Source organism: Stegodyphus dumicola, chromosome 6 (assembly GCF_044657685.1).
Source record: "Stegodyphus dumicola isolate Sdum_Otavi_A_Nest chromosome 6, ASM4465768v1".
In the NCBI taxonomy this organism is placed as follows: Eukaryota; Metazoa; Arthropoda; class Arachnida; order Araneae; family Eresidae; genus Stegodyphus; species Stegodyphus dumicola.
This window is the reverse complement of record NC_140773.1, coordinates 212531638-212546173: the sequence shown is the minus strand read 5'-3', so window position 1 is coordinate 212546173 and position 14536 is coordinate 212531638. Positions and strand designations below refer to the sequence as shown.

Below are 14536 nucleotides of genomic sequence, written 5' to 3'. Positions count from 1 at the left end.
AAAAAAAACCTCTCCTTAGAAAAGGTATCTGGTTTTTGGCATTGTTCAATTGTCAAAGTTTTTCTGCTTTCTTTCAAAAATATTTCCCATTGTAGATACACATATTTAATACAATAGAAAATTTAATATTAAAAATATACCCATCTTGCTTATGGTTAGGGGGTGCTTAAGTACAGTAGATAAAAAAAAAAAAAAAAAAAAAAAAAAAAAAAAAAAACCTCTCCTTAGAAAAAAATAGCTGGTTTTTGACATTGTTCAATTGTCAAAGTTTTTCTGCTTTCTTTCAAAAATATTTCATATCCCTTCATAAAAATACAAACTAAACTAAAAACTCAGTGGCGCGACAGCCCGAGTGGACTATTGCCTGAAGTGCCCTTTTTCTGCTTTCTTGACCTTTGGGCCCCAGAGTGCATTAGCATATGGTCAGCTTGTCACAGGACTCCTGGTGTTTAGTCCCTAAATGAACTTGGTACTCATTTTATCAACCCACTTAAGGGATAAAAGGCTGAGTCAACCTTGCCCAGCCCAGAGATCGAACCCCGGACCTGTGGTGCAGCTGCGCGACCCGCTAGCCACTTCGCCACCATTTAGAAAAATGCGTTTTTCATAAGGTGAGAAACTGCATCATTTATCTTGAAAACATTACAGAAATTCCTACAATTTAAAATTTTCAAACAATAATTCCATTTTTAAAATACAGCAAAGATTCAAAAACATACATTCAAAGCTATTCTTTACCTAATTTTTATCAAATTCAGTATTTTTTTGTTTTTAAATTCAAATGTTTGGTCATAAAAAATCTCTGCATTTTTTTGTGACTACATGGTGTTGATGCTTATATATCTGGCAAAACTCACCCAATTGTCTCAAACAAACATGTTGCATTATCTTCCATGCATGTGAAGATAGATTTTTAATTCATTGCTCGTGTTGTCTCAAATGAATATGTCCTTAAAAAGGTGACATTCAGCTTCCATATTTGTGAAGATAGTTTTTTAATTCATTGCTCAAATAAAAAGTAATATTGATTTGAAAATGAGTGAAATATCTATTGGGTTGGCATCTAAAAAATAGCGGATTATTTTTAGAAAATCAAAGATGGAACTAAATAACTTTATTCTATAATGTATTGCCCATTTTGATCAATGACCTTTTGCCCTCTTTCAGGCAGCATCATAATCCCACGTTCATAAAACTTCTGGTTTTTATTACCAATAAACTGAATCAGGTACGATTTGACATCATCATCATTATTGAAATTTTTACCATTCAAGGAGTTTTGTAAAGATCGAAACAAAAAGTAATCAGATGGTGCAAGGTCAGGACTATATGGTGGATGTGGCAAAACATCCCAACCAAGCTCCAATAATTTTTGCTGAGTGACCAAAGATGTGTGTGGCCTTGCATTGTCATGATGGAATACAACATCTTTTCGATTTGTCAATTTGTGCCACTTTTCTTCAACTGCATTGTTTAATTTCATTAGTTGTTCAATGTAGACATCAGAATTGATCGTCCGGTTGGGTGGTAAGAGTTCAAAGTAGACAATTCCTTTGTAATCCCACCAAACTGATAACAAAACCTTCTTTTGATGAATATCGGCTTTTGATGTTGTTTGAGTTGGTTCACCTGGCCTTCTCCACGATCTTTTCCACTTGATATTGTTGTAAACAACCCATTTTTCATCGCCAGTTATCAGTCGTTTTAAAAATGGATCATTTTCATTACGTTTCTTTAGAAAATCGCAGCTGTTAATGCGTTGCGTTAAATGCGTTTCTTTCAGTTCGTGAGGAACCCATGTATCGAGTTTTGAACATAGCCAAGTTGTTTTAAGTGATTTTCAATGCATGTATGTGATACATGAAGCTTTTCTGCAATCTCACATGTTGTACTGTGACGATCCGAATCGATTATTGCTTTGATTAGGTCGTCATCAGCTTCAACTGGATGACCAGAACGTTTTTCATCTTTGAAAAATCACCAGAACGAAATTTGGCAAACCAATTTTGACACTGCCATTCTTTTAAGGCCTCGTCACCATAAACAGCACATAACTTTTTATGAGCTTGCGATGCGTTTTTCCCTTTGCGGAAATAAAAAAGCAAAATATGACGAAAATGTTCCTTTTTATTTTCCATTTTTTGACGAACGACAAACGAAATCTACGCAACCGATCAAAAAAACTTTTTTTACTGATTGACAGCTGAATTGCTGATTGACAGCTGAATCAAATAACAAAATGTGTTTTACATTTGTACTATGTCTGCAACCCTAAAAATTCAACTGAAGCCATCTATGAGTGAAATCCGCAATTACTTAGTTGCCAACCCAATAAAAAAATGTGCTATGTGATGCTTTTTTTACTATAAAAAAGGTTAAAATGCTGCAAAAACACGCTAAAAAATTTGTGAACTGTACGGTGAGAATGCTGTGTGTGAACAAAGGACCCAAAAGCAATTTGCTCAATTCCGTTCCAGAAATTTTTATGTCAAAACTGCACCTTGCTCTCGTCGACTAAAAAAGGTTGATGAAATTTTGCCACGCAAGCTGTCAGGAAATAGCGAAGCACTAAACATCAACCACATGACAGTTTGGAATCATTTGAATTTGCTGATTGATCAAATTGCCATCCGTAAAATGCTGCTGAAATGCAACGAAATCGAACCATTTTTGAAGTAAAGCATTACAGGTGATGAAAAATGGGTGAAAACAAGAATATCAAATGAAAGTGATCATGTTCAAAGGCTGGTGACCCTCCACAAATGGCTTCAGAGCCTGAATTTTGTTACCAAACAAGGTTATGTTGAGTGTTTGATGGGACTGGACCCACCAAAAACTCAACATAACTTTAGGAGTGACCAGAATTGGCCAACAGAAAGGGGGTTGTGTTTCATCACAACAGTGTGCAGCCACATATATCTTTGAGGACTCGGAAGAAATTGACAGAACTTGGTTGAGAAGTTTTGGTGCATCCACTGTGGACCTTGCACCATCTGACTACTATTTGTTTCGGTCTCTGCAATACTCTCTTGATGGTAAAAAATTGGCCGGCCGAAGCACCGCTGAAAATCACTTGGCCAAGTTTGTCAATGATAAACCACAGAAGTTCTACACTGATGGAATTATGAAGCTACCCATAAAATGCAAAAAGGTCACAGATAATAATGGTCAATATGTGCTTGATTAAAAGTGATTTTCAATAAAGAAAATTTTTGTTTAAAAAATGTACCAAAAAAACATGGAGACTTTTTATATGCCCCAATATACAAAATACACTATAAATAAATTGTAAAATTTTTAAATTATTAACTTTCATCTTAAAATGATTTAAGCAAAATATTACCATCAATAAATCATAAAACAATACAATTACTTATAAATGCAAAGTTATTTTAAAACGTAGTTCACTCAATTAAAAATTTTGGCTTTGGAATTTAATACACTTCAACATCTTAACTTTGGTGATATTATTCCCTTCTCTGAATAAGAGCACTGAAAAACGCAAAAGAGCACAAAACACTATTTCACTGATAAGGGTTGTTGACCTTCAAAGCACTCTGGATGTTTAATTTTCTTTTATGCGATGGTCGGAAATGCATAAACATTGTGAATATTTGAAGCGAGCAAGAAGACAATTCCTTTGGTTGTCAAGAGGCATCTGGATATATGTGTGGGTGTGCAAGTGTAAATATTAAATTAGATACTTCTTATTTCTAAATAAATAAATAATTTGTGAACAAGAAGTGCTTCTTTGAATTACCACCATTGATGACAACAACAGAGAGAACAGAAATCCGCTACATCTGGTGTCAGGAGCGAGATTTGTTGTGATTGCCATCAAAAAGATAGAGGTAGGCATTAATTTTATCACAATATTTATTTCTTATATTATTGCTACATGAAAATATGATAAAATGTTTACACTAAAAGGAATAAGGAAAGAACACTTAATATTTGCCATGGAAGAATTAGGACAGGCTGTTACTCCTAATTTGACAATAGCGGATCTAAGGAAATTTATTATGCAAAGTTATGTGAGAATGATGCCTATGTGGAAATTGTTACAGAAATTTTAAAAAGCACAATCAGATAAGCTTAAATGTGAAGACAGACCTCTGGAATTAGAGAAATTAAGACTGCAGCATGAGAATCAATTAGAAATGGCTTATATCCAAAGTACACACAATGCAAGTAGGAATTCTCATTCTGAAAGAATATTACCATTAGATGATATGATAAAAAGTGTTTGTACACTGGGAATTCCCATACCGCAATGCCCAGAGAGTTGGAACTTATTCTTTACCTCGTTAGAAAAAGCATTCAAAATTAAGAGCATTCCTACAGACATAAAATTAGAAATATCCCTTAGAAAAATAAATATGGAGAAAAAGCTGTGAATCTGTTAATATACATTAAAAATGAAAAATATTATGAATGCATAAAATCAATCTTCTTAGAGGATTTTAACTGATAGCAGATATATGTTTAGAAAATTTTAGAAATAAAACACATATTCAGTTTGCCTCAAGGTTAAAAGCAACATGAAATTATTATTGTAAATTAAGAAAAGTTGAAGATTTTTAAACTTTAAATTAATTAATGGAAACATTAAATAAGGAAACATCAATCCATTTAAAAATAAGTCAAGGAAATAACTGGTTCACTCCAAATGATTTAGCCAAAGAACGCGACCTGTAACTTACTTTGAAAGCAAAAATGCTTTCACACATAGAGAATGATGCAGCTAAGCATCGTGGTCAAGAGTTTCGAATTACCAGTGCAGAGAGGCAAACAATGAAACCTCAGCAAGCATGGCCAACAATAGAGAGAGAAGCATTTTCAGTGATATGGAGTTTGAAGAAATTCAAGCCTTGTACCTTTGGTTGACATATCGAATTGATCACTGATCCTCTTGCATTTATCACTAAAAACGCTCCTTAACCATCCAACCTACAACACTGGGCATTAGTCCTCCAAAAGTATGACATAACTATGTCACATTGCCTGCGAGCAAAGATTAATAATGTTGATGCTTTGTCTCGATTACCGCTACAGGACTGATGTACTATAGTCCTACTGATTATCTGTGCCTTTATGATGAGACTCTTATGATCCTAAGTGACATCAATTTTGAATTAAGTGATTTCATGCTGGACTATGTGGACAGTTTATGTGGCTCTATGTATGACTTTATATTTGAACTAAGCGAACTATATTGAAATAAGTGACTTTATATTTGAGTAAAAAACACTAAGTGGGAACTTAACATCATGATATAACCACATACCTTATTATATTGAATAATCATACTTATCTTTTTTTATTTTACAGATCCAATGGACATAAGATTTCTTATCGAATAATTGTGCTAAGTATATTTTAATTGAATTTTAATGTTATACTTCGATATTTTATGTTCAGATATTTTATGCTGAGATGCATTAGCGATATGATATATGCTATGATTTCTGTGAATTATTACAGACATTTTTTCTTCATTTATCTTGGTACGAAAAATTATTAACTTAATATTGATGAATGTAATGATCAAGATTGAAATTTGTATTGTATAACATTGCACTGATGAGATTTAAATGAAATTGATAATGGAAATATTTCTATGTATCAAACAATTATCAGATATGTAATCTTGGGTTTTCACCACAATCTTAGGTTGGGGGTAATGTCTGATACATCCCTCCCTCTTACATTTGAGAGAAAAGCTACACAGCTTCTTTTGGCGATTGATTGTGGCAAGGGATGATTCAGTGAGGGTTTGGACAGCAACTGGATGACTGCACGATTACCACAGACGTTCACTCATTAAAATTATATGCTGGAACTGCATGGTATCCTGCAGACATGCACCTTTGTCATTTATGACAGGCAATTTAAGATTCATTAAAAATATGTATGGTAAATATTAAATTAGTTACTTCTTCTTATTTGTAAATAAATAAATAATTTGTGAACAAGAAATGCCTTCTTGGATTACCATCATTGATGACAATGACAGAGAGAATAGAAACCTGTTACAGATGACTAACAGTATTTTATGTGCATTTTCTATGTTCAATTAATATAATTTTATTTAACAATGCATTTTATGAGGATTAATTAATTAACCACTTGCGCTAAAAAGACGTGCTGTGCATGTCGAGATGCTTTTGTCTCAAACTGCGAGCGACGTGAACACCACGTCGATAGGCATTTATCACAAAATTGAAAATAACGTGGTGCACACGTCGCCTAGCAACGAGATTGTTTATTCCTCGAGTTACAGCTCTGGATTGCACTCGCAGACGCGGAGCAGCATAAATGAGACACTTTACTGCTTGTTATATTGTAGCGCAAGGAGACGCAACCATGAAGTTTAGTCGTAGCGCAAGTCGTTAAATGGAGCGACAGATTCTTGAACCATTTTTAAACAATTATTATTTATACATTAAGCAGCAATTACTCAAACTTACTTCTGATGTTACAGCTACATCTGATATTTTTTTTCCTTTTACTGCTTCATTCATAGCTAATATAAATCCCATATATTCATGATACGCCTGAAATAAAATTTTAGAAGCATTTGAATAAATCGTGTTTAATTACAATACACTACAAATAATTAAAACAAATTAAATTGAGTTGAAAAAGATGGCATTAAATTGTTTCAAATGAAAAAAAAACTAATCAAAATTGACAAAACTAACGCTGTATCTTACCATTCATTTACAAACACAGAATTACTCAGTAATATGGTTTTAAAGAATGAATGTTTATGTTTTAACATACTTTACATGATATATTGCAAAGACCAACACCTCTTTATTCAATTTCAGTTTACTTCTATCAAAATTAGTAGACAATAATAACTAGAAAAAAATAAATATATAGAAAACTGAAAACAAGAAGTTTGATTTTTCATTCTAAAAAAAAGAACTTTCAGTACATCATACAAAAGTTTTATATTTCTGTATTAATCATCCCTGAATACAAAAAAGGAGCAATAAAAATTATTTACTCATTTATAAGCAAATTAATTACAAAATGTAAAATCCTTATTAACTTATTATCTTTCTTTTTATAAATAATAATAAAAAATAAAACATTCAGTACTTTGTTGAAGTGTCATCACACAAACCTTTGATGTTATTTGAAATCTGCACTATACAAATTTAAGTTTTCCAATTTGAAAAGTGTAAATTTCAAATGTCACTCAATTTCAAAAGTGACGATGTAAGTCTAGAATCTAAGCATGGTGGCTTCATTAACAAGAGAGTACCAAAAAAACTGGTTAAGTACTTTTTAAATCCCATAAATATCTAGTTGCAGCCTCAAATATCCTTGACTTTTCAAATGATTGCCTACTGATATGAACTTTGGTCACCTCTGCTATAGGGTAATTGGAACTCCACAAAAGATTTCCCGGCAAATATAAAAACAATACAACTGCATCAGAAATTTGGACACAGCAAAAATGTTGCATAACTTTAATAACAGTAGTATTGCATTCATACATGCAGAAAACTGCCATATTCATGCACACTGCCACTTTTAAGAGCTGTAAACAAAATCAAAAGAGCCTTAAAATATTTCATAATTTTGAAATGCACTGATTGATAAATTAATCTTTGAATAGTCTTTTTGATATTACACTGTTACTTAATTTCTTTTAAACTATCTTTGTAATGAAAAAAGTATAGCCTGTTCTCATCTATAAGAAAAGGGCATTACACAGTTTTGCCCTCTCGTAGCTCATGTTTCGTTATGAGCTTCTCACCATGGTAAATGCAAATTAGAGATGATAAACAGAAAACAAGATAGCATTTGTTCCAGTGAAAATTCATCCATCTGAATAAATTCTGTTTATCTCAAATTGCTTAAATACTGACGAAGCCATCTCAGCTTCCTTTGACAACAGGGATGAAATTCAATATGCCCAGTAACTCTAGGTATTTCTACAACCCTTTGGCAATCAAAGGACTTAGCAATTCTTTGTCTCAAATATGTGCAAAATCTGTCAGTAATATGAGATGCGTTATTTGCGTCCACTGCGGCGTATAACTAGAATGGGAGCTGAACTCATTGATGACCATAAAAAGGTTACACTTCCTTAATTCCAAAATAACAACTCTTAGAATCTTATTACTTTTTCATTTTTTTTTATAGTTGCTTTAAGTACTACTAATGTTGATTTGAGTTACAGTATCTTAATTGAAGCCAAAATATGCTTTATAACAAGATGAAGCAGATAAAAAAAAATTTTTTTTAATGATAAGTAAACAGATTTTTCATTAATGACCAAAAAAAAAATGAGAAACTGTAAATATGCATAAACTACAAACTTGAGAAGGAAAAGAAATTACAGCATTTTTTTTCTTTTCCCCTCCCTTTCCTTTTTTTCTCTTTCTTAGCCCCCTTTTATTTTTAATAATTGAAGAAATAGATCATACAAAAAGACTTTAGTGCAGCATTCTAAATCAATATTCTGAAAATGCCATAGGAAAAATTTAAGAAAATAGGAACTTAGTTAATAAATGTCTAACCCAAAAATTATACTAATATACCTTTAATATGTATATTTATATATATATATATTTATATATTATATGGCATAAAAATTTATTTATTGGATTACAGGCGTTTATTAACTACTTTTATTTCATTTAATGTTACATAATATACGCATTCAGAGTTTACTTAACTAAAAACGGGTATTTGCTTATTTATGAAACTACACAAATGTAATGAACTGCTCCTAAGACAATTAATTACACATAGTTCCAGTTCCACAATTGTGTGATGCGAAGGTTATCAACTCAAGAGAAGATGACCATCTGTGACATGATTTCTGATTTGCACAACAGCTGTATTCTTATCAAAGTTTCATCAGTTAAAGAAAAAATACTGATGCAGAAGGTTGCTATAAAATTACAAATTAACTATAGAGATGATTAATGAATATCTCAATAAAACAAAATTTAGTGGAATATTACTAATGTTAATAATTTATTATTATGTAGATGATCTAATTATTTTGCCAGTTTACAGAATTTAGAGCTTCAACTAAAGAAACTAGGGTTTTTTTTTTTTTTTTTTTTTTTTACATTTTACCTCCAGCAGAATTTAATTGCTTCAAGTAATGAAAGCATTTGCAAGTATTTTTTAATGCTCTTCAGTGTCATTTAAACATGGATTTTTGAACATACCAATTATGCAGAATGAAAATGGAAAAATTAGTATAGATATAGGAATGTGAAGTTATATTCCTATATTAGGAATACTTAAAACTGACTATGTCACACCTAATCCTAGGTAATAATTTAGACAAAGATACCTTTCTTGATTAATAAAATTTTTTCATAAAAATTTTTTGTTGTTGTTATGAAAACAATTGCAAATACATTTTGTGATTAGTACAGGATTAGAAATGTATTCCATTGATATCAACTAACAGATTTAGGAGTGCCTTGAAAATATGTTTGATGATCTCAGGTGAGTTACATAGACATTTTAGGATAGTCTTATAATTCTCAATACCAACTTTTATCTTTTCTTCAAAAATATGTTTTTTTGGAGTTTTGTGCCAGTAGCGTGCATCAATAAACTATAAGGATTAAGCTAGTTCTCAAATATTTTACTTTCAATTAACATTCAAGAATATTAAAAGGAATATAATTCTATTTCTTGTGAAAACGTGTCTCTTATTTGAGTGTAATCAAGTTTTTGTGGGAATAAAAGGAGTTTGTCAGCTGTAAGTACGAAGGACTAACTGCTTTTCACCTATACTCTTAACTCAGTAGTTCTCAATCTCCTCTCCCCCCTCCCCATGCAGCCCTTTTACAATTGCTGGATGATCATTCCATCATCCTTTCAATACTCGAAAAATACATACATATTTATTTAAATTTATATTATTTTTAACATGATTTATAAATTAAACAAGTATAGAAAATGTTAATAAACACCAAAACTTTAATAACAGCAGTTTTTTACATTCACAAACTAAATATTTAGCAGATAAATAAAAAGCTGATTGCATCCCCCCAAAAACTATGAAATCACCTTCAGGGTGGAATTCTACTACTTGTTGAGAACACCTGGACTAACTGCTTTTATATATGCTGTAAACTACTGGTGCAGATTGTAAGAAATTTTAATTTTCTCATGGTTCTTATAAGCAAAATTAATTTAACTTTTAGTGCTATATTTTAGTTCATATTCATTAAATGTTATCGTAGTAAATGAAATAATGTAAAGTAAAATATATTACCCACTTGTTAGTTTTGCACGCAAGCCATACAGGTAATGAATGCATTTTGCATGCAGCATACAGCATGATTTGCCCAGATGTGATGCAGTATCACATTTTCAAAGCTCACCCATTTCTGATTATTGCATATAATTTATTGTAGTTTACTTTTTGATTCATAGATGGCATTGCTGATTCATATAATGAACTTTATCCCGCCGCCCAATTCATAGTGAAATGCATACTTTTGATTGCATACTGTATATCACAGTCCATGAATGTTTCGATTAGGTAAGATTTAAAGAAAATTATTATGCTTTTATTAGATAATTCTGAAAAATTAATAACTGAACTTTCATGTTTTATTTTATGTAGTTATACATCACTAAATTTTTGTGTGGACAAAAAATGGATCATTCTGACAACAGCAGCAGTGAATGTGGAAAGAAATTATATTATTGCAAGGATTGTAATGTGGGATTTTGCATTGTACCCTGTTTTAAAATATATCATACCAAGCAGAAATATTAACTTAGACCTAGAAATTTCAAGATGTATATTATCAAGTAATGGAAAATAAGTTTATTAGTCATACCAGCCTGTGTGAAAAAAGCCAACATTAACCCTTTGTTGCATACAAATAATCTAGAAAAGTTAAACGAAAATGTTTGTATTTTTTCTACTTAAAATAATCTTAGTAATAATAAAAAAATTAGTTTTATTCAAATTTTGTTTTAAATAATTGCTACAATTTGTTCACTACAGTGGACAGCATGCATATAAGTACGTGCATATAAATCTCTTCCCAACGATTTACAGTCATTGCATTTGAAATCATTTCCTGCCTTGTTTGAAGTGATCATTACCATCTTCTAAATGATTCTTGTTAAATCTACAATTGACATGTACATACAGATCCCACAAAATATCATCATTTCGTCGATTGTGATTGAATTCATTTTGCTACGATTTTGTAACCTATACCTATTGGATTCAAATGTCAAATGTTCTAGAAATTCCTTGCCAAACAAATATTTACAGTGGTGTTTTGGCTTGATAAGCAGTACATTTGGGTTTCAATTCACTTTTTTCGGTAGATCTTTATCTACCCACTCCACAATTTTCTCGAACTGACATTTAAAATAAAATGTCTAAAATTACTAATTATGAATAAAAAAATGGCAGTATAAGAAAATGTAAGCAATATTATATAATGTTTACTATGAGAAATTGTATTAACTTGGAAACAGAATTAGCAGCCATTTTCCAAATAACAATGCTTCACTTAGTGATGCTATACAGCCATCTATAATCGACAGTTGAAAGTTCTAATAATATAGAATGAATAAACACAGGAATGGAATCTGTTACGGCATTTACAGAAGAATAAACAAATTTAAACTTTTGTCTTTTAGAGTGGACATGAAGCAACAAAGGGTTAAAAGGAGAATAATAAGTTATCTAATTCTGTACACAGTCAAACCTCTATTTAACAAACAGTCTACTTTACAAATTCCTCTATTAAACAAAGTATTTCGCAGGATTCTGCTCAAGGTGTGAATTTCCTTCTATAAAAACTTCAAATAGAAGAATACACAATATATTTAACAAAATTTTTAAACATTCAAAGTGAGGGATAAAGAAAGGAGAGGAAGATTCTTGAATGAGAAAGTATTTACCCACCCTATTGTTAAAAATGCAAGCAATCCTGTTTTGCAAACTAGTTTAAGGTTAAGCAACAGCTGCACATTATTTTTATTTCCTCTTTTTATGGTTTTGCTCTGCAAAGCGTTTTAAAATTAGTTCTGTACTGAATGATAAAAATGTCGAAACAAAGTGTTTTATGCTTAAAGAAAAAAATACTGATTCTTGCTGACGTGAACAAAGGTATAAAGAAGAAAGACATTATCATAAAACTTGGTAATGTGTGCAATAGTTTATTGACAATCCTAAAAAAAAAAAAACAGAACAAAATTTCTTCGAGCTTTGATTCCATCAATGCAAGTGCCAAACATAAGAAAACATGCATTTATGAAGACAAAGATAAAACAATGTTAAACTGGCTGTACAGAATGAGAGGGGGAAAAATGTACCCGTGTTAGGGCAATTGATACTGGGAAAAATTTTAGAATTTGGCAAAGCTTTAGGACAATGGGTGGCTGGAGAACCTCAAAAAAAGGCATGGAGTAGTTGCATAAATCCATATGTGCGAAAGCAAACATGATAATGAAGATGACTCTATCACATGGAAAGATAAAAAACCAAGAAATCATTTAAATGTGCAAGTCAAAAGACATCTTTCATGCCAATGAAAGCAGTTTATTTTATTGATGTTTATTGCAGATAAAATCAACAATCAAAAAAGGATAATGTTTTAGAAGCAAGCATAGCAAAGTTAGAGTTACTGTACTGCTATTGTCATTTAATTTTACATGCATTTGCAAGTTGCAATAATATTTTAGTTTTGCAATTTACAGGCATTTCTATATTTTTAGCTAGTTAAACCTCTGGAAGATAAAATTCCAGCTATAACTAATTTAAGATTGTTAATTTGGTAAATTAGGGAGACAATAAAAAATTTAAACTTTTACTTGCAGGAAAGAGTAAAAAAGCTGGCTGATATTATTGATAATAGTACTGTTAATGATGACAATAAAGAATATGAGTTGAATAATATGCTGCTGCAGTTGGAAACTCAAGGTCAACGAAAGAATAATAAACAATTACAAGATTACTTAATTATAGATCACTCAGAAATTTGTACTGAAGAAGACATACTAATGAGCATAAAAAACTGCAGCCAGAAAATGATTGATAATTATGAAAAAGAAAATGCTAATGAAAATGAATGTAAAAATCTTTACCAGAAGATATGTTAAATGTGTTTAATGCTTTACAAAGCAGTTTTCAGTTTGAAGAAAGTGTATCAGAAGATGTTTTCTGTGCATTACAAAGATGTGAGACTTATTATGACATGCATGTTGTTTCTGAAAGACAAAACAGCTAAAGTAACTGTTAATTTTTCGAAATGAATTTATGTAACTTTCATACATAATTCTGATGGAATAGATATAGTGTATATGGATATGTTATGTAATTCTGCATTGATATTTCATTTTACTACTATTTTACATTTAAAATTTTTTTAAAATTCTCATCTTAAATCATGTTTTATCATAACCTCCATTTTGTGAATTCCTCCATTTAACAAAGTTTTTTGCATGGTTCTGTGGCTTTATTAAATAGAAGTTTGATTGTACATGCTTAATTTTAGGCCAATAAATGATATTTTACACATATTTTGTCCATAAATACAGTTTGCTTGTAACAATTTAAAAAATAAATAAATAAATAAACATTTTGGGGATTGCTTTTTTGAAATTTTTTGAACTGCTAAGAGGTTCATACAGTAGTTTCAAGTTTTAACTACAGCAAGGAAAGCTAATTTTTACACAAGAAATCATTACAAAGCATGTGCAAGCAACCTCCAATGCTGTTATATGACACTCATTTGTACAAGTGTGAAACATCATACCCATTATTCCAAAGTGGAATACTATCATTTGAAAATTATTAATGATATCGAAAATGGAAAGTAATCTGTTTTACTTAAGGTCTTTTTGAAATAAAGTGTTTTTAACTAATTATTTACATTTTATGACTTTCATCAGATTAAAAAAATTATTTACTTGTTATGGTATGATCATTCTAACACAGATCATTGATAGTGTCATTTATAGTATGGTAATTTGAAGATTTATAGCATGGCAAGATCATTCTGATCTTACCATACAATGAAAACTGAATAAGATCTCTTTATCCAGTTTTCATAAATCCATCAGAGCATTTTAACTATTATTGTACTCATTAATCTTCATATTCAAAATACAATCAACCCTATCATGATGACCACTCCCTTCAAGTGACCACTTCTGAAAGTGGCCAGTATGTCTGAAAAGAAAATTATATAAAATACAAAAATAAACACCAATACTGAATTTACTACCATCATTGTCCATGCATGATCATATCAGAGAGGCTTATTATTTTTCCTCTCACCTAGCCCCTTTCAGTAAATACTACAACACGCCACAAGCGGTTGTCGTGAAGAGATTCATGCATTTATTCTTACACATTTTATCAATAACTTGGAAAATAAGTCATTTTGATTTATATCGACATATTTTGATTTATGTTGATATATTATATATATGAACATTAAGTTGTAAACTCATCATTAAAATAAGAAATAAAAAATACATACATTAAGTAACTAAGTTGACAAACACA

General features: G+C 30.8%; 1 protein-coding gene across 4 annotated transcripts in view; it reads right to left on the bottom strand.

The window, feature by feature from the left end:
* Window positions 1-14536, bottom strand: part of LOC118199460 (serine/threonine-protein phosphatase 2A activator-like) — a 59732-nt gene that overhangs the window by 37972 nt on the left and 7224 nt on the right. For all 4 annotated transcript variants that reach the window (XM_085819481.1, XM_085819479.1, XM_085819482.1 and 1 more), the window contains exon 3: window positions 6471-6557. In XM_085819481.1, the coding sequence (XP_085675607.1) occupies window positions 6471-6557 (87 nt within the window). The remainder of the gene's footprint in view (window positions 1-6470; window positions 6558-14536) is intronic.